The following is a 20,451-nucleotide window of genomic DNA, read 5'->3' on the forward strand; positions in this document are numbered from 1 at the left end:
GGCAAGAAGACCTGAGTATTTACTTCTGAAAAAGCAACCATTGGACACCCTATGGAAAACAGCCCCAGTTTCCCACACATGACTTGCCCCGAGTCAGAAGCTGTGGCAGTGATGCCGTTAGGCGTTTGGCAGCTAAGGGAACACTCAGAGGTGTGAGCCACTAGTTTCGTGAAAGGCTACTGGTTTAGTCTGTGGTGGCTGAGGAAAACAGAATGCTGTGGAGGTCAGTGTTTCTATATGTTATGGCCGTGGGCATGGTGGGGCGCTCTAGAAGCACAGTTCTCAACATGTAACTCATGGGCTGTGGCATTCCCTGAAGTGCTTCCAGGGGCTTAGTCCGTCCAAACTAGGGGTTCAAACCTCTGAGTTTTCCCTTAGGTGCCAAACGCCTAATGACGTCACTGCCACAGCTTCTGAAAATGATGATAAGTAGCTATCATGACTGACCCACCCCAAATGCCAGGGCAGCCTTCTTAAGCACACAGAAGTTCTTATTAAGCACATAGGCTGCTTAGCATGATCCAGTTACCAAGCTATAGACATTAGCCCCAGCTGCACGGAAAGATGTCTGACCGGAGGACCGCTACATTTTAATGATCTTGAATGAGTCTCTCTAGCTGTGTTTATCTTTTTCTAAAAGAGTTTAAAAAAATTTTTTGTTGTTGTTGAAACTGTGCATAGCAGAGCATAGCCTGACAACCTTCTTGCTCGAGTTCAATTCAGTGACACTGATTGCATTCTTCCCACAGCCTGTTTTAGTGGTCACGAGTTGGGCCATGCTCCGTAAGCTCAACAGTTCGAAACCACCAGCCGCTCTGAGAGAGAAAGGCGGGGCTTCTATTCCCGTAAAGAGTGACAGTCTCGGAAACCCACAAGGACAGTCTTCCCTGACCTACCCGGTGTCTGTGAGTCAGAACTGAGGCAGTGAGTCTTCATATCAGGCAACCAGCCCCTTTGACTCGCCTGTGTAGAATTGTTCTTCATGCCGGAATCCCCAGCTTTATGCTTATGCATTTAGGACTTGACAATGGGTGGATCATTTGGGAGAAAACAAGTCTACATAAAAATCAGGTTTTTATTATCTTCTGCTTTCTTTTCAATTGAGGATTTAATGTTTTACTTTGTTTTTGTTAGTTTGATTTCTTTTTGTAATGTTTTACTGTATTTGAAATCCAGGAAAGGCAATTCTATAGAGTCAATGAGTGGAGTTATGGTTTTGTGGGCGTATGGCTGGGGAGTTTGAGGGTCTGTGGGGAGCTAATAACAATGATTACAAGAACAAAGTAAATGTTGTATGTTTTAAAGTTGATTGTGGTGATGATTGTACAATTCTTGATGTGATTGACTATTCAATTACATAATATGTGAATTATATTAAAAAAAACTGGGGGAAAAGCCCAGGTTTTATTTATTTTACTCTTCTAGCACAAGTACCATTTTTATAAAACTATTAAGCTGCCCAAAAAGTGTAGAGTGTCTTCATTTAAACTGTGCTGCATGCCTTTTCAGAAATGGTAAATTTACAGTGATAGCTTTTGGTTACTGCACGTGACTTTAATGAGGTGCTAAGGCTTTAAGATCGTGTTGTTGGTAGTTTGAACCTAGTCAAGATGCGGTTTTGAACTGCGCCCAACGTATCAACACTGTGCCAGCAGAGCTACCCACGATGCCACTAGGGTCCCAAACACCACCTTTTAAAAACAATTTTTGAAATTGTGAATCAGGTGGAAATTTACATTTCACATAATCCATTTTGTATTGAACACTTTAAGCTACTTATGAAGGCCCCCAATTAGCTTATCCAACCGCCCCCTCCTTGGATTTCATTTTGTCTTGTGCATTAGCAGATCTGGTGGAATTGTGGGTGATGCATTGGGCTGCTAAGCATAAGGTCATCAGTTTGAACCCAGCAGCTGCTCTGTGGGATCCAGTGCCCGTCAAGATTCACAGCCGTGGACACCCACACGGGCACTTCGACCCTGTCTTTTGGGTCCCTGTGAGTCCGAATCGACTAGATGGTGCTGACTTTGGTTTTCTGGTCTTGTGGATTACCATTCTCTTCCTCTTCACCAAAGTTAGTACCGCTTCACCCTCTAGGCCGGTGGTTCTCCATCTTCCCAGTGCTGTGACCCTTTCATACAGTTCCTCATGTTGTAGTGACCCCCAACCATAAAATTATTTTCATTGCTAATTCATCACTGTCATTTTGCTACTGTTATGAACCGGGCGACCCCTGTGAAAGGGTCGTTCGACCCCCCAGAGGGGTCGTGACCCACAGGTTGAGAACCACTGTTCTAGCCTGTTGTTTCATCTCCCCCCTGTGCCCCCTCCCACCCCACCCCTGACCACTTAATTACCCCCAAGTCTATTCCCTTCGGTGGGGGAATCTTGTCTTTTATTCCTCTTTATCACAGCGGTCTCATCACTGGATCCTTTTATGGTTGAGGAATTGCACTCGGCACAATGGTCTCCAGTTCTGTCCTTGTCCCGAGGTGCCTTGCGGTTTCTTTGTTGTTGTTGTTTAGTGATGGCGCCTTCCATGGTGCGTATGTGCTGGAGTCTCGGTGTCCGTTCTTCTGATGGGCTTTAGGCGGTTTCTGTCTTCTTGCCACTGTGACTGGTGCTTCCCCACACGTGGATGTGCACCGTCTGTTCGTGGATGACTGACGGCTTTGACCCCAGTAGCTATGGACACACATACTTCACACTGCCACGGTACCTTCCCATGGTGGTTAAACAAATTGTGTTTTGCTTTGTGTTTGCTAGGATAAGCTTTATCATGAGGTGGAATTAGAGTGATGTCGTTTATTAAAAAACACTCTGAGTAGTTGAAGATCATCCAAACTGTGAGGCATTCCGGTGCCCACGGTGAAGCACACTCCTGCTCACGGAAGCCCTGTGCTCGACTCGAGTTCCTGGAATGAGCACCCAGTGGTCGAGCTCACCCTTCTCCCAAGGCTGAGAAGTGTCAGTTGCCTGTGCACTCGGTCACCATGGCTGTGTGAGTCGGTTAAATAAATAACGGCCACGGAAGCCAGGACTGCGTCTTACCATGGGCTGGGTGACTCAGAGAATCACCTCAAAGGATGAAGGCGAGGACTAAACAAAACAAAACAAAACAAAACAAAACAAAAAGCCAAACGCTGCTACTGAGTCAATGCTGCCTCTCAGTTGACCTTCTGAGGGTTTCTGAGACGGTTAACTGTTTACAGGAGTAGAAAGCCTAGTCTTTTCCGGAGCTGCTGGTGGGTTTGAACTGCTGTCCATGCAGATCCCAGTCGCACTCATAACCACTACCCCACCTGGCATCCTGCATGCACCAAAGGAGCAAAAGAAAGCCCAGGGCCTGGCACATAGTAAGCGCTCCACCAATGTTAGCTATTCTTATTGAGAGAGTGCAGACAACAAGTCCATAGCAAACATGATTTGCCAAGAGCGAGCTTTCTCAAATATTGACCTACACATTTCTCCCGTGTTTACATTAACACTGATTTTGCAAAGGCCGCTGTTACAAGCTCCTCTCTTCAGAGTAGGCACCTGTGAACCAAACGGACACGTTTTTATTGTAACGAAAACCCTCTAGTCTAGACAGAGGCAAGCGCCCGGGTGAGGTGCCAATCGAGGGAGGATGCTAAGCACCATGCTGTTTTGTTCGTTTGCTTGCTCATTTTGGGAACATGTGTGGAATCTGCGCCATATGCCACCTCCTGCCCAAGGCACATCACCACGGGCGAGAGGGAGAAGGTTGGCTGCTCTGAGGTGGAAGCCCTGGAGTCTGGGCTGGGCCGGGCCGGGCCGGTGCCCGTGAGACAGGGCTAGGGAGGAACCTTTCCCCAAGGGAACCGTCACAGGCCTCGGGCGGCGTGTCCTTTGTCCTCCTCGCTTGCTTCTGGTTCTTGGAGGACAGCTTATCATCCGCCCTTGGGGCAGTTTGCATGGAAAATTTATTAGGGCTGGTTTTATGTTCCTCACATTCTAGTCACTTAGGGGGAGAAGAGAGAGAGAGCATATGTGTTGATCAAAAATTTGTAGTTCACTAAAAATCTTCAGGAAAATGTAATCAGCATATAGTGGTTTCTGAAACTCTTTCCTCACCCTTCCCAGCCCCCATGTTCTTTTGCCTGTAACTGGAGTTGCTAAAAATAAATTTCTCCCCCTTTCATGTGTTGTTGTCCAGACTGTGCAAAGCAAGTCAGACACCAGTTCAACCCTGTCTGAGTACGGTTTGCTGGCATTCCTTGTTTTGAATCAGGTATCCCTCCTTCCTCCTTTTCAGAACTGTTTTCATGTTCACAAAAACTCACTCCCCCCCCCACCCATGTCCCTACTTAATCTTTTGAGTTGCTGTTGTCAGTTTAGTTTCTTATAAAAGCTAAGCTCACTGCTGCCAACCCCATATAGCACAGGGTAGAACTGCCCCTGTGGGTTTCTAAGACTGTTAGTTCTTGGAGTAGAAAGCCCATCCTTTTCCCGAGAGTGGCTCGTGGTTTCGAACTGCTGACCTTGTGGATTGAAGCCCAATGTGTAAACACCCTGTCACCACGGTGCCTTACGTTCACACAGACAGTTTTAAGAGTCTAATGCTCAAGGCAGTCCTTTAAAAAAAACTCGTTAAGCTCAAGTATTATTTGGATTTAAGCCAATTTACTTCAGAGAATATTTTGGATTAAGGTATAACGATTATCTGAGGGCAGTCGCTTTTGTGTGTGAGTGTGTATGTGTGCGTGTGTTTAACTTTTAATTGTGATGTTGGTAAGGGGTACATTTCACATGGTCATTTTTATATTCAACAATTTAGACACCTTATCAAACTTCCCAGTAGCCTCAGGGCAATCGTTTTAAGGGTTCCTCCAACCTCTGTGGCTCTAAAATGCCTAGATTTCATGAGTGGAGTTTCTAAAAATTTAAGAATTACCTTTTCTTTTTAGGTTTTTTGGGAAATGTTGAAGGAAACATCTCTCCCAAATTTTTCTGAATCAGCCCACACTATTTTAGATGAATCACAAGAAAACCATTGAACTAGGTGTCAGGCTAAAGACATCTTGTAATTGAATGTTTCAATTTCTGGCCTTATATTCATGTTTTATGCAGCAGTGTCTTCCTGTTGGATATCTGTTCCTTTAATCTCATGTCTCCAAGTAAAAGTGGAATCTTTGGGAACCTGGTGGGCACCTGTCAGGCTGACTCGATGCAGTGTTTCAGGGTGTGCAGAGAGGAGGGAGACTCTGAGGTCACCAGAGAGGTTAGACATGGCTGCAGGGTGAGAAAGAGCCACTCAGCAAAGCCAGCAGCCTGTGTGTCCTGGAAATGCTTCATGAGACGAATGAGAGCAATAAACAGGCACGTGGAATTTTATAGGAGAAACAAGGTCAGAAGACAAATTATGTATACAAGTCCGAATGTAATAAGCATCATGAGGGTAAAAACGAACTTGTTTTCCTTAAAATAAATTGAGTGCTTTTTATTTGCCTTTGGTGGGCTGGGGTTAAGGCATTTCTAGTTAAAGAATAGTTCAGAATAGGCATCTAGTGATTCATGACTTGACCTTGAAAGGTATATAGACTCCAAAAAACAAGTCCTCCAAATAGAAACCTGTCTGCCATCATGTAGAGCAGTGATTCTCAACCTTCCTAATCCTGCGACCCTTTCATACAGTTCCTCATGTGGTGGTGACCCCCCAACCATAACAGTATTGTCATTGCTACTTCATCACTGCAAGTTTGCGACTGTTATGAATTGTCATGTAAAGATCTGATATACAGGATGTATTTTCATTGTCACAACTTGAACATAATGAAAGCATAGTGATTCATCACAAAAACATTATGTAATTATATAGTGTGAAATATTTATTTCTAATGACAAATCAATGAAATCTTGTCTTGAAGCATGGTGGAGCATGGGTAACAGTCTTCATGCTGGGTACTCGTAGGTGGGCATATCTGCATGAGGGTGGACCCACCTGGAGATGGATAGAGGAGCGGTGTCTCGGTTCCTATATATATATATTAAAAAAAAATCATTTTATTAGGGGCTTATACAACTCTTATCACTATCCATACATACATCAATTGTGCAAAGCGCATTTGTACATAGGGCACAGTAGAAACTGCAGGGTTTCCAGGGACCAAGTCTTTTGTCAGTTGAGTGGCTGTTAGGTTGGAACCACTGAGCTGGCTGTTAGCAGACTGAGGACAGCTCACAGGGCTGCCAGGATGTCCTAGAAGGGTCCTGGTTATCCACTCACTGCCATCTGATACACACTACAAAGACAAACATTTGACTGGCATTAGATATGAACATCACCTCAATGTTCTAGCTACCATATATATTTGATTTTTTTAATTTATAGCAAATACCTTTTTCTTTTAAAAAAAAATCATTTTATTAGGGGCTCATACAACTCTTAGCACAATCCATACACACATCAATTGTGTAAAGCACATTTGTACATTCATTGCCCTCATCATTCTCAAAACATTTCCTCTCCACTTAAGCCCCCGGCATCAGGTCCTCATTTTCCCCCTCCCTCCCCGCTCCCCCCTCCCTCATGAGCCCTTGATAATTTATAAATTGTTATTTTGTCATATCTTGCCCTGTCTGACGTCTCCCTTCACCCACTTTTCGGTTGTCCGTCCCCCAGGGAGTAGGTCACATATAGTTCCTTGTAATCGGTTCTCTTTTTCCTACCCACTCTCCCTCTACCTTCCCAGTATTGCCACTCACACCACTGGTCCTGTAGGGCTCATCTGCCCTGGATTCCCTGTATTTCCGATTCCTTATCGTTTTAGAGACAGGTGTAGATCGGGAAGTTTCTGTCTTAAAAAAAAAAGGTGGATGCACATCAGATCCACAACATCGATACACTTCCACTTGATGTTTTGATTTCCATATCTTCATTTAATCGAGAATGATAAATGTGTGTTTAGTTGATTGGATCTATTGCTTAGGAGTTTTCACTGACCCCACGGAGTAAAAGGGCATCCTTTGAAAGTGATGAATCATGTTTGAAAGAAGGCTTATATTAAGTCCCCAAGGACTTATAAAATCAATTAACCATTCAATATATTTATTGCTTACTCTGTGCTCAGCATTCTGTAATAGATGTAAGTCAAATAGACATGTTGGGCTATGAGATTCTGTATTACACAAGAGGCTGTTAAATTCCTAAAGCAATTTATTCAATTGAGAAGTTTTTATTGAGTCCTGAACTCATGTTGGATACTGTGCCAGACGGGAAGTGTTCACCGATGAACAAAATAGACATCTCGCTGCTGTCATATTCCTCAAAATTTAATGAGGCCGTTAAACTTTCAGTGTATGTGCATGCGTGTGTATTCATGTGCTGTGATAGTATGTGAAGATGTTGTGTCAATTGAACATTGGAGAATTACCTTCTCCTCTAAAAAGACGTATCTTGAAAGCTTTGTTTGGTTTCTCTCTCTCTCTCTTTGTGTGTGTGTGTGTGTGTGTGTGTGTGTGTAAGAGACAGAGAGACTCCCAAGTCTGTGGGCCTTTTTGTGAGCAAGTAATAATTTAGCTTTTCAATTTTGAATGAGTCATTAATCTTCTCTGGGATTTCATTTTATTTTTTACTTACACAGTAATTTATTGAGGAAGTCTGAGATAATTTATGCTGTTATATTTCATCACAATTTTCTATGTTGGAGATGTTTATCTTCTGTTTTTTTCCCCCCTGAGATGCTCTATTATTTCATTTTGTCCTTAAGGTAGAAGCTAAGATTTGCTGAGAATTGATTTTACCCAGGCAGCATCAGTAATTGCAAAATCACTATACAAAGATTTTGGAGAAGCTTAGATGCAGCCCAGGAAGTACTGTAAAAATCCAACTACTCACTGCCATTGAGTCAGTGCTGCCTACTAGCGGCTCTGTGCAGCATTTCTCAGACTGTAAATCTTGATGGGCTCAGGCAACCTCATCTTATGGTAGTTACATAACCTGTTGTCAATTTGAGACTTTAGAGTGAAGGGGTAGAGTTTAGCCTGTTAATCAGGTCACAGCTTGATGACCTCATTTGGAGGTGCTAAGGAGATAAATAGCTTGCTGGAGGTGGGCTACACACTGACTCCCCACGAGACATTCCTGTGGACAAGACACATGGAGCTACGCTAGAGCCTGGGAGCTGAAAGAGCCACGTGGAGACCCCTGCCAGTGCTGAGATGCTTACAGCGCACTGGATCCACACGACTTTCTACCCCCTGGCCTGTGATCTTCCTGCATTTGGCATCACTGCACGTGTTGCTTAAGTCTGGAGAGGAATTTATAGATTGGTATCGGACACATGGGCTAAATCAGACTTATTGACTTGATCTGGACTGGGCTGGGATGTTTTCTCAATATTCAATTGCTCTTGTATAAAAAGGTCTTTCTTATACACATATGAGTGTCTATGAATTTGTTTCTTAAGTCTACCCAGACTAACGCACATTGTATTTCTTCCCTCCATGCCTAACCCACAGTACCAGCTGGGTAATTTAGGGAACCTTATTCTCTTAAATGGCGTACTCATTTGATTTGGACATTTTAACACTGAAACAACAACCTATGGTCTCTCATGGTATTTTCAGTTGCCTCATATGCATGTGAAAGAAAGCTGAAGAAGAATCAGTATTATTTGAAACATATAGATATATAAATATATCTCCTATATAAAGTGAAACATTATAGCTGATGTCAGCCATTAACCCTCAGCTGTTGACAAAGAATGTTGAAAGTACCATGAACTGCCAAAGGAGCCAACAGGTCTATCTTGGAAGAAGCCAACCAGAATGCTCCATAGAGGCAAGGAGCTTGGGAAAAGATGACGCTATTTGCTTCTGTATCGATTTACAGCCTTGGTAATCCCATATGGGATCCTCATCAGTTAGATTTGACTCGATGGCAGTGGGTTTGGAATAAACTTCTATTTGCATGTTGTTTTTATCTCTTCTTCTTTTTTTTTTTTGAGACATGAAGAGATTTATTCAGTCCAGGTGGAAACAAATCCGGTTAGGGAATGCTCATGCTGCTCAAGCACCTGGAATTTGCCAAGTTTGGACTAACTGTCCTGATGGACACAGGTGATCAAAGCGTAAGTGCTGTAAACAACCTACTGTGGAACTAATAGGCTGCTCCCTGCAGCCCACCTCCCTTCGTATGTACCCACCCACTTGGAGAGAACGGCCCCCTCCCACAGCTGCTACAGGTTGTAGAGCAGCGGGTTCTCATTTTGGGTGCTTCAGGTGGGTCTGGACCCGAGGATTCAACACATGCAGGACTAGTTTCGTGCTAGGCAGTTTTCCTGGTAGTTTGGGCACTGTTAGGAGATGGGGCCATGCAAAGAGAGGATTGCAAATGGAACAAAACAAGCACAATATGAAACTGCTATTTAACTCAAGCTTTCACACTTCGCATGAATAGTTCTCAGACCAGCAGTCCAGCTGTTGTCCAGGAAGGGCTGTCTCCAGCAGTGGTTTTTATCTCTTCTTGTAACAAGTTTCCAAGTGATATCTATTATACTTAGATATCTATTTTATTTCCCAAGTGGGAAATACCTTGGTTCTTGGCTTTGCATGTGAAAGACTTCATGTTGAAGCCTGGTTTGTGATCCAAGTGGGTTTTTATAAAGGATGGAAGAAGTTTCAGGTTTTACAGTCTTGAAAGAGTACAAGCTATTTCAGGGAAGCATGCTACACCTCACGGTAAGCTGCACTGGGGCTCACCATTGAACACGGGCGACCTTGTGGGACTGCTCACCCACAACTGGTGGCCCGAGAGAACCACCTTGGCCGGCTGAGCAGGCACAGGAGCCTTTGTCTGGGGAGGTGTGGTCAAAGGTATTGGTTGACCCCCATTTGCTGAATCAAGCCCACCTGGCTGGAGGGGGTGGTGGTGGGCTGAACTGGAGCATGCCCAATTAAAAGGTCCTTATAGGTGTTTAATGCTCACCTTATTTTCTTCCAACCTTTCCTAAGGGGCCTTGTGCAGACATGGGGAGGGGCACCCCACTCTCCCTATTCTGCTGCCTAACAGTGTGAAAAAATATGATTGTAATCCAAGTTTTTGTGTGTTCTGATGGGTCTGTATCAATCGTGCTTCTACAGTAGGGAGGTACATGAAAGTTTTTTTTTTCTGACTCCTGTTTGAGGCTATATTTGTGGTGACCATCAACTTGTGTCTACTCTGCATCGTATAATTGTTGCAAATGAATTCTTTTCTTCCTGTGAGGCCCTTTCCGCCCCATTGCCTTTCAAATCTATGTTAACGAGCATTTCTTAAGATACTTTTTCTTTCTAGAATCAGATAAAGGGTTAATACAGATGCTAACATGCCAGACCTCTCGTCTCTAGCCTCTGGAAGAACACAGTAGACCCACGTAGACAGACGGGAGGCCGTGGCTGCTGTGGTTGCCCAGCGTTATCACAGGTGCATGTGCTGCTGGCAGTTTGAGCCACATTGGACACTCAGCTGCCTCATTCTCTTCCAAGATTAAAGTCTTCTACTTAATTATACAAACGGGTTTAAAAAAAAAATTTATTTAGAAGCCAATTAAGAACTGGAGGACTTTAGTGTGTTATACTGAACACATGATGTCCACACTTTGACTAAGCCAGGGTATGTATTTCATGCCTGTATATTACTGCTTACAAAGATAGAGATGTAATTAATAACTCAGATGTCAATTCAGACTCCTAGCAACCCTCTACAGGGTTTCTGAGACCCTGTAAATCTTTATGAGACCTGACAGTCTCAGCTTTCTCTCTCGGAGAAGCTGGTAGGTTTGAACTGTCAACCTTGTAGTCCAATGAGTATCCCACAGCACCACCAGGGCTCTGTAAAGTATATGATAGGTACCCTAAATTATTAAAGTGAAACATTATAGGTGATGTCAGCCATTAACCCTCAGCTGATTAGTAAATCCTGGTAGCAGAAAGGACGAGTGATGACGAGCACACGCTCTTCCCTGCTTCCTGTGTTTGGCCAACTGGGATGAAACGGAAAGTGTGTTTCTCAATGCAAAAGGCAATTGAGACATTTAATTTCTCCGAATGGCACACGTTAATGAACCTATGGATCTGTTGCCACACCAGCAGAACATGTTCTGAGGCATACTATAGGTTGACATATGTTTTAACTGGTCATTTGCCTACTTTGGTCTTGTGGACGAGCGGCTGTGGCCTGACTGCTCTCTGCAAGTCTCCTAAGACCATGAGGTCAACATTTGTTTCAATAGAAAAAATGATGATACATTTTCGTAATGACTTTAGATGTGGCTGTGCTACATAGTGGTTATGGGTTGGACTACTAAGCCAACGGTCAGCAGTTCGAAACCACCAGCTGCTCCTTAGGAGAGATGAAGCTTTCTACTTCGGTAAAGAGTTACAGTCTCGGAAACCCACATGGGGAGTTCTGCCTTGGCTCATCAGGTTGCTGTGAGTCAGTATCAACTCAATCGCAGTGAATTTGAGTTTATCGATATAGCTAAGGAGCCCTGGTAGCACTGTCAGGTAAGCTGTTGGCCTGCTAACCTCAACGTTGGCGGTTCAAACATACCAGCCACATCATAGAGGAAAGATGAGGCTGTCTTCTCCCTTAAAGATTTATAGTCGCAGAAACTCTTTATAGGGCCACTGTGATTCAGCCTTGACTCAGTGGCAGGGATTTTGGAGACATGACGTATAAATCAGAAGTACTTTGCTATCTTTGGGCCCTTCTGTCCCAGGACTGTCTTTGAAGGTTGTAAGATTTTCTGTTTCTTCAATGAGGGAAAGTTTTGAAACCTTTAGTCTTATAATATCGCTCTTAAGTACACGTTCCTGTAGCTTGAGTAATCTATGTTTGTGGCTGTTGGGTGCCTGCCTATCTGTTCTGACTCAGCAACCCCACGGGCAGGATGATGAGCCACCACCAGGCTGGCACCATCCTTACCATGGTGGTTAGGGTTGAGCCCATGGCTGAAGTGTCAATCACTGTGTCAATCCACCTCGGCCAGGGCCTTCCCCTTTTTTACCAAGCTACCCCTCCCGAAACTTTGTAACATGTCCTGGTCAACAACTCAACCCAGAGCATTTCTCACTGGCATTACAACTTGCTAACTTCCTTAAGAAACCCTTTAATCATGAATTTCTCCAGAGTTCTCTGTAGCCATTGCAAGGAGTGTTAGATATTATTCAGTGTCCACGTGCCTCTTGCGTGTGAGGAAACTGAAAATACTGTGACGTGGGTTGGGTGCACCTTAGTCCTCAAAGTAACATCTTTGCTTTTCAACACTTTAAAGAGGTCGTGGGCAGCAGATTTGCCCAATGAAATGCTTAGTTTGATCTCTTGACTGGTGTTTCCATGTGCATTGATTATTGATCCGAGCAAGACGAATTCCTTGGCAACTTCAATCCATCCTCCACTTAGCCTGTTGGTCCCGTTGTGAAGATTTTGGACTTCCTTACATTGAGTTGTAATCTACGCCGAAGGCTGCAATCCTCGATCTTCGTTGACAAGTGCTTTAAGTCCTCACTTTCAGCAAGCAAAATCATGTCCTGCATAGCAGAGGTTTTTAAGCAGCCTTCTTCCGATCCTGATGGCACGTTCTTCCTATAAGCCACCCTGTATGATTATTTGCTCAGCATCCCGATGGACTAAGCATGTTGAGAGGATACAGCCTTGACACACACACCTTTCCTGGTTTTCAACCATTTCTGAATTTGTCACAGACTGCAAACCTAACGAGCGTAGCAGAACCTCTTCAATAGAGTGCCAGAAGACAAGCCCTCATTGTTGGCACCATTAAAAGACCCCGAGCTTTTATTTGCCGCTTCCCTTGTTGAAGGACTCTGACTCATGGCTTTTCTGTGACGCACAATTAAGTGTGCCGAGAATGATAGTGGCTCTGGTGTCCTCCTTTCTTCTCCTGTCAAAGACTCGCGGCCTTCGAGAAACAGGACTGCGCATCTCGGCTTCTCTCATTCCCATGAGTTCAGTGTGGCAGTTTCCTTAAGAAACCAAGGAGAGAGACAGTGTGTGTGTGTGTGTGTGTGTGTGTGTGTGTGTGTGTGTGAGAGAGAGAGAGAGAGAGAGAGAGCGAGCGCTTAGACCCTGCTTTCTTTTTGTCCTGAGTAATTTCTCCTTCCTAGCCTGTTGTTTGGAATGCAGTTGCCACCGATTTGGATCTTGGTTTGAGGCCCCTCCGGCGGAACAACAGATGGGACGGGGTTTTGTTATCTTGTGGCTCCATGGAGTTCCAGAGCACATGGCCAACGACTTTGTGTTCTCATTTGTTTAATCCTTTGTGGTTTGTGGTTTTCATGAATCTGCTTCCAGCGAGTACAGCATGCTATCGAAAATGTTACGTGCGGATTTCTTAACTGCTCTATTAATCAGTAAGGAGCCCTGGTGGCATCCTGGCTAAGTGCTAGCTCAAAGATTGACAGTTCGAGCCCACCCAGTGATTCCACAGAACAGACAGCCTAGTAACCCTGTGGGACAGTTCTACTGTCACTTAGAGTTGCTATGGGTGGGAAGTGACTTGAAGGCAAACAACAGTAAACATCATGCATGTCCTGATAGATTCGTGTGCGAGTTAGGACTCTCAGAGATAAGAGCGAGAACTACCACCCTTAAGAAAGGGCCCAGGGGCCACCTTCAGCAGTATTTCAGTGGACTTCTGAGCTATCTACAATTAGGGACTTGTGACAGGTAGGTTTATTGTGCCAACCTGGCCAATGAACACATGTGGGATTAATTGAAGGACAGAGCGATAAATGGCTCGGTGAGCCTTGCCTTTCTTGTTTCTTGCTTTTTGATGATCGGATCAGTTTGCGGCTGCCTTAACTGGATCTCTGCCTCAACTTGAGAGCTATACTACCTGTGGGACACCCAACCTGGTGAGCTGTGCCACTGTAGTTTGAGGTTCCTTCAAGACCTGCTTCACCACGCTATTGGTGTATACATTGCTTGAAGTGGGGACTGTCCGACTCTGTCATCTGGCTGACTGTTGGTGACCTGCCTTGCTGTTTGCTGCCTGTGGCTGGATTGCCTTAATTGCTTTACAGAGAAATCAGGTGTCTGCTTCCTTGACTTGCATGAGGCAGCCCTCGTGATTTGAAGGACTGCCAGTGTATTAGCTGTCTGATGGAAGTGAGTTTCACTGAGCCATTTGTACTGCTCTATAGATGAATTAACTGTTTATTTCTTATGTTGCATCTATCTTTAAAATCATTAGTGTCCTGGTCTTGTTTCTCTAGCGAACCCTGTCTAACACAGTTCTTGAACCCACCAAGACTCTTTCTTGTTATAGTTTGGCCCTAGTTCTTAATTTGTCTCATTTTAATTTGCATTGCTTCCAGCAGAAGATGTGGCTACCTGAGGTACTAGGCCAACTTCCTTAATATCTTGAGACATCAGTGGGAAATCAGCTAGCTCTCTCACCTTCTATTTCAGAAATATTCAGGACCAGATCGGATTGACCAGGCTCAGGGACATGCCTACCCTACCCTACCCTGCACCTGTCATTGGGCCAGCGTGTATTGTTGTTGTCGTCAGGTGCTGTTGTCGCTGACCTTCAGTGACCCTATGCACAGTGACCCTATGCACCATCTTCACAACTGTGTTCTGTGGGAGCCCCTGGAGACTGACCGACTCCAGCTTTTCATCGTTTTGTATAACTGAGCCTTGACAAACCAAACCAGCTGCCATTGAGTTTGATCGCCCCTCATGGCGAGGCCCAGTGTTCAGCATCAGATCTTCGGAAGTAGATTGTCTGGTTTTTCTTCCAGCGTGGCGCTGGCTCGCTTTTTTCACCAGGAGCCAAGCATGCTGGCCGTGCGCCCTACCTCAGGCACTCCTCTGCATCAACCCGAGGAAAGTCATGTTTGAATGGCTATCCAGGTTCCCACGGTGTCACAGAGTCAGGCCACACGGAGAATGGAGAGGAGGGCCTTCCTGGGTGTCGACCACAGAAGAGTGTCTGTGAACAGCACGGACAGCTATGGGAAAAAAGTCTTTTCTGACCGGAACTTTTCTGAGCCCGAGCTCGCCGTATGCGCCAACAGGAAGAAGGAAGCTGCCAGAATGGGAGTCCTGAAGGCCTTTCCACTTCCCTGGATTGTGTCAGGCACATTCAGCGATGGTGATGGTGACCTGAGCTACATCCAGGGGCTCAGTTCTGTCATGAGAGCCAGGGATGTGCATTTCTCCAATATGGGTCGTTAATATATGTGATGGGGGAGAGCCAACACACACACACACACAAGTTTTCCATTGAGTAGAGTCCAACTAATGGGGCCCCATGTGCATAGAAAGGAACAGATCTTCATTTTGTTTTTTTATGGCTGGGACCTTCCAGGTACAGATTCCCAGCCTTTTCTTGGGAGGCACCTTTGTGTGAAGGTGAATGGCCACCCTTTAGGTCAGTAGCCATATGGGCCAGCCAGAGGCTCACTCTCTCCCATCTCCCACAGACCAGGCAAGCCCAGGTCTGGTGGCCAGCCATTGCTCTTCCTTCCAACCGGATTTGAGAGTGAGGCCAAATGTTCATTCCCTCCGTGTCCCGGGGAAGCCTACAGTTCGGGTGCTGCTTCTTCGCAGCAGGAAGTCCAAAGTCCCCTTTCATGGTAATACATACGTACTTATAAGTAACTGGTGTTTTGGAATGGAAGTCCGAGAACATAAAGTCCATTTGCAAGGTGAAAAAATCTATCATGGTGTTATAAATATCTAAAGCAAGATGGAAGGCCAAGACAAAAATAGGTTTCTGAGAAAGCCATGGCCATTTCTTTTGGCTTCCTGATAATATGACAGCTTTATCTCCTGACCTCATCTGGAATGTGTAGCGCTCAGGCCCCTTGGACTTGGCCTTTGGTCCCTGGCCTCTTTCCCACAAGGTCTGTTCTGTTGCACAACTCAACCTTGCTTAAAGGGCTCTCTTCTCAGGAGTTTCAGACACTCGTGTGTGAAAGCTGCTGACGTGCTCAGTTTGAGCGTTCTCCTTAGATGACTTTATCCTTTTATGTTTGCATGGTGAGAGACCAACACATATTTTTCTTGCTGTATTCATTATGCCCTATGTGAAAATACGAGCAGATTCAATACCATCAGATGCTGATTGTTTTTTACGCCCTCATCCTTCCAACCTGATTTTATCTTTTTCACTAATTCTTTTTATTGCCAGACTTGCCTAACCACTGAGCATTCCAACTTCACTGTGCAGTGCTAAATTTTATGAGATTAAAATGAAAGCAGTAATATTTTAGAAATAGTCGTATATTACAAAACCAACACCAACACCCCCCCCCACCCCCCCACCTCCCGCAAACATTTAGAATCTCCTTTCTTCTTTTTGATTAGATGAAATAGCCCATGGGGCAAGCTCCCTCTAGTGTTGGCTAGAGTGATTACAAGTGGTGAAAACAAAACCAAGCTCACTGCTCTGGCGTCTTTGCGGACTCCTGGGACCTGATAGGAGAGGGTAGCACTGCCCCTGTGGATTCCAGAGATGGTAACTCTTTACTGGAGTAGAAACCTCCGTCTTTCTCCCTCGGAGGGACTGGTGGTGTTGGCCTGCAGAGCGTGAGGATCGCAGCCCAACTCATAATCACTACATCACCAGGCCCCTAGAAGTATGCCAATGACAGTGAACCATAAAGTACATGCCTATCGTGGAAACCAAGCGTGCATCTGTCATGGAAGGCAGGGCCGATTCTCTGTTCGGTAAACCTTCACCGAATGGATAATGAAAAATTTGGGTGTGTGTTTAAGTGAACCTAAGGGAAATTAACAAACAAACAAACAAGATACTGGTCACATCATTGTGGTTCACAGTGACACTGTACACAGAGTATAATTGACCCATGGGGTTTCTAAGGCGATCATCCTGATGGAGGCTGATTGCCACATCTTTCTCTAGCAGAGCAGCTCGGGGGTTCGAAACCTCCCCCCTTCTGGTTAGCAGAGGAGGATTGGTAACCACCGCACCACCAGAGCTCCTTACTAAGGAAGCCAGGGGCCTGACTGGATTGTTAGAAGCATCCTGTTGAAGAAGGAGAGAGTAGTTAACTTCACACTGAAAGCGCGGCTCCAGCTTCCAGCCTCAAGGCATGCATAGCTACTTAGATGCCCCTGTGTTGTGTTATTCCTGCACTTGGAAGAGAAGCTTGCTTGATGATACATTTGTAAGAAATTTGAATGTCTTGCACTCTTGACTTTTTTAACGATCACATTTTGATTTTAGCCAATTATAAAAGAAACATGGCATAGTTTTCCACAAGAGACACAAATATTACTTTAAAAAACTCATTTTATTGGGGCTCCTATAGCTCTTATAACAGTCCACACATCCATTGTATCCAACACATTTGCACTTGTGTTGCCATCATCATCTTCAACATATTTTCTTTCTCTCCGAGCCCCTGGTGTTAGCACCTTCCCTACCCCACTCTCCCGCCCGTATGAACCCTTGATAAATTATACATTAGTATCATTTTTATATTTGACACTGTTTGCTGTCTCCCTCCATCCACATTTCTGTTGTTTGTCTCCCCTCTGCCACCCCCATGGGGGTGGCGGTTACACATCGGTCATTGAGATTGGTTTCCCATGTCTCCCCCCACCTTTCCCTTATGGTCATGGTATCGCTACTCCCGTGGCTGTTCCCGAGAGCTTCATCAGTCCTGGATTTGTTGAGAGCTCTTATTTGTATCAGTATCCATGCTCAGGTCTAGCCAGATTTGTAAGGTAGAACTAGAGGAAAGTGGTGTGTTTCATTGGTGCTATGCTTCACCCTGGCTGCCTCATTCCTTCTTAGTGACCCTTGTGTGAGAGGATGTCCAATTGCCTACAGATGGGCTTTGGGTCTCTACCCTGAATTCCATCTTTTGCATTGATGTATTTGATTATTTTGGGTCTTCTGATGCCTGATACTTGATCCTGTCGATACCTTGCAATCACAAATGCTGGTGTGCTGCTTCCATGTGGGCTTTGTTGCTTCCCTGCTAGATGTCTGCTTGATTAACCTCAAGCCTTTAAGACTCAGACACTATCTTTTAATAGCTGGGCACCATCAGCTTTCTTCACCACATTTGCTCATGTGCCCATTTTGTCTTCAAACGGTCATGTCAGGAAGGTGAGCATCACAGAATACCAGGTTATTAGAACAAAGTGTTTTTGCCTGGAGGGAGGACTTGAGAGGGATGGATCCAATGTCTATCTGCTACTTAATACTTAACATTTAAATATATGTACATAGACCTCTCATTAGGTATTAATATATTTACATATGTACATGCCTATATATTTAGACCTCTGTTCCTTTTGCCTCCTAGTTCTTTCCTCTATTTCCTTTTACTTTCCTCCCATCCCACTATCATGGCCAACTTTCATTCAGCTCTCAGTATTTCCTCTTGGCTACCTCGCACTTGATCGAACCCTACCAGGTGTTCTATGCCCTCCTTGCCATTGATTTTAGATGTCTTGTTGTTCCCTTGTCCCTGGGTTTGTTGGCTCCCACCTCTCTGTCCACCCCCGAGACTGTAGGTCCCATTGTTTTCGCTTCAGGATTATTTATCCTGCCTATCTTATATGGATAAACATGAGAAAAAAAGGAAAAAGAAAGAAAACAAAAACCTATAAATTGTTCCAAGTCTGTCTGCTGACACTTATGAATGTTTTCCATTTGGGTCTGATGAGGTGCCAAGCCCTGTCCACCGATTGGGAAGTGTCTTTTCAGGATTCCTCAGGGACTTTGTTGTTTTGCTTCACTTGTTGCTCTGTTGCACTCCCTTCCTGTTTACCCAGGTTTGGGAGAGTCAGACTGGGCACAATTCCCATACTCTGTCTCCAGTGCTGTTACCCTCTAGTGCTGTAGTCAATGACAGGATGTCATGTCTCATGGTGGGGCCATCCCTACAGTCCTCTCTGTGCATTGGCTGCTCTGAGCAGGAATGTTGTCCTCAAGGCTTGATGAGCCAGGATGCAGTTCACTCTCTCTTTCTCCCTCTCTCCCCCCTTCCCTCTTAGTTTGTTCCCGTGTGATCTGGGCAGACCTGCCCCTCTCCCTGGGCTGCATCTTCAGTGCTGTGCTCTGTAGTGCATTCTTCTGGGGAGGATGTTGAAGTAGCTGGGATTGGGGCCAGCCTTAAGACCTTTCTGGAAGCAAACACTTTATAATCCAGCTGTCTTTAATGATGTTATTCTTATTATTGTAAAGCTTCTTATCATCTAATTGCATGTAGAATTTCCCCCAAATGTATTCCTTATATATGTATAGTCTCTAAAGATCCAGTACCCTCCAAGCTTATTCTTGTCATAGAAACGCGTTTGCCTGCATGGTTCATTCGAGAGTGCGGCATCTCTCACCTACTTATTGCTGAGCTTCCCCTAAAATATTTGCCAGCTCTCACTCCCTGCACCTCTCCTGACTTGGAGAGGATGAGGCTAAGATTTTACACTTAAGGATGAATGGTTTCATTGTGGAGCACTGTGTCCCCCATCCATACAACTGTCATTTTATCTTCTCAGCTTCCTTCTAAGAGAAGCCTGTGAGTCCCATTTTGTGCCCCAAACCTCAAGTCTGACAGGGGTTTTCTGAATTTTCTATAAAAGTTAATATACATGTGAGTGGGGCTTTCACGTCAGAACCTCTCGCTGTCCTGGCAACAAAGCGGGTCACGTGCTGAGCTGCTAACCCAAAGGTCAGCAGCTCTGATCCGCTCCCTTAGAGATGCAACCTCAGAAACCCCTAGGGTCCGTGGTTCCAACTCATCAGCCTCTCCCAGGGAGCAGATGAGATGTTTGGCTCCTGTCAAGATTCACAACCGGGAACCCTTAGGGCAGTTCTGCTTCTGTCCTGCAGGGTCGCTGTGAGCTGGAATCAAGGAGATGCTAGGAAGTGTGGTTTTTGAGAGCTGCCTGTGATGTGCTTCCCTAACTCAAGGGAGTTTCAAACCGTTGATGAGGAAACTTACATGATCTTTTGAATCCAGATATCCCCCACAAGCTTGTTGAAGCCCCCTTGTATGCCCTGCTGGCAACTGCTTTCCATTGAAGACAATGAGAATGAGCTTGCTTTTGAAAGGGAACCTTAAGGGTCTGCTTTGCTGCTTTCATTGCCCTCCAACCTCTAGAGCCACTGGCCTGCCCTCCATCTCCTTACATCTCTCAGCACTAAATTTGGACACAGGGGAGGCCACATTCTCTTAATTTAATCTCATGGCTCCCTGGATTTTCCCCCCGCCCCTGTGAATCGCCCTTGTTCATCTTGCGTCCGATCACTTTTGCAAGCGCTCAGTGGTCCCAAGATGAACGGGCACAAGGCTTTTCTTCCGAGGAAGGAAGTCCACAGCGTGAGTGAGTCGTGAGGTGTTACAGGCGGTGACCACTCTGCACAATGACTGAAGGACTTTGTCTTTCGGCCGCTGTGCTCATCCAGACTGACCCAGAAAGCAGAGCCCGCAGAGAGCTAA

General features: G+C 45.1%; 1 protein-coding gene across 1 annotated transcript in view; it reads left to right on the forward strand.

Annotated features, from left to right (window-relative positions):
- The first annotated feature begins 993 nt into the window (after positions 1 to 993).
- LOC123521342 (TBC1 domain family member 4-like) overlaps positions 994 to 20,451 on the forward strand; it is a 37,525-nt gene continuing 18,067 nt past the window's right edge. The window contains exon 1 of the mRNA XM_045287080.1: positions 994 to 1,071. Coding sequence (XP_045143015.1) covers positions 1,003 to 1,071 — 69 coding nt within the window. The 5' untranslated portion in view covers positions 994 to 1,002. The remainder of the gene's footprint in view (positions 1,072 to 20,451) is intronic.

This window comes from Echinops telfairi, unplaced genomic scaffold (genome assembly GCF_000313985.2).
Source record: "Echinops telfairi isolate 266 unplaced genomic scaffold, ASM31398v2 ScPeMD7_11;HRSCAF=52, whole genome shotgun sequence".
In the NCBI taxonomy this organism is placed as follows: Eukaryota; Metazoa; Chordata; class Mammalia; order Afrosoricida; family Tenrecidae; genus Echinops; species Echinops telfairi.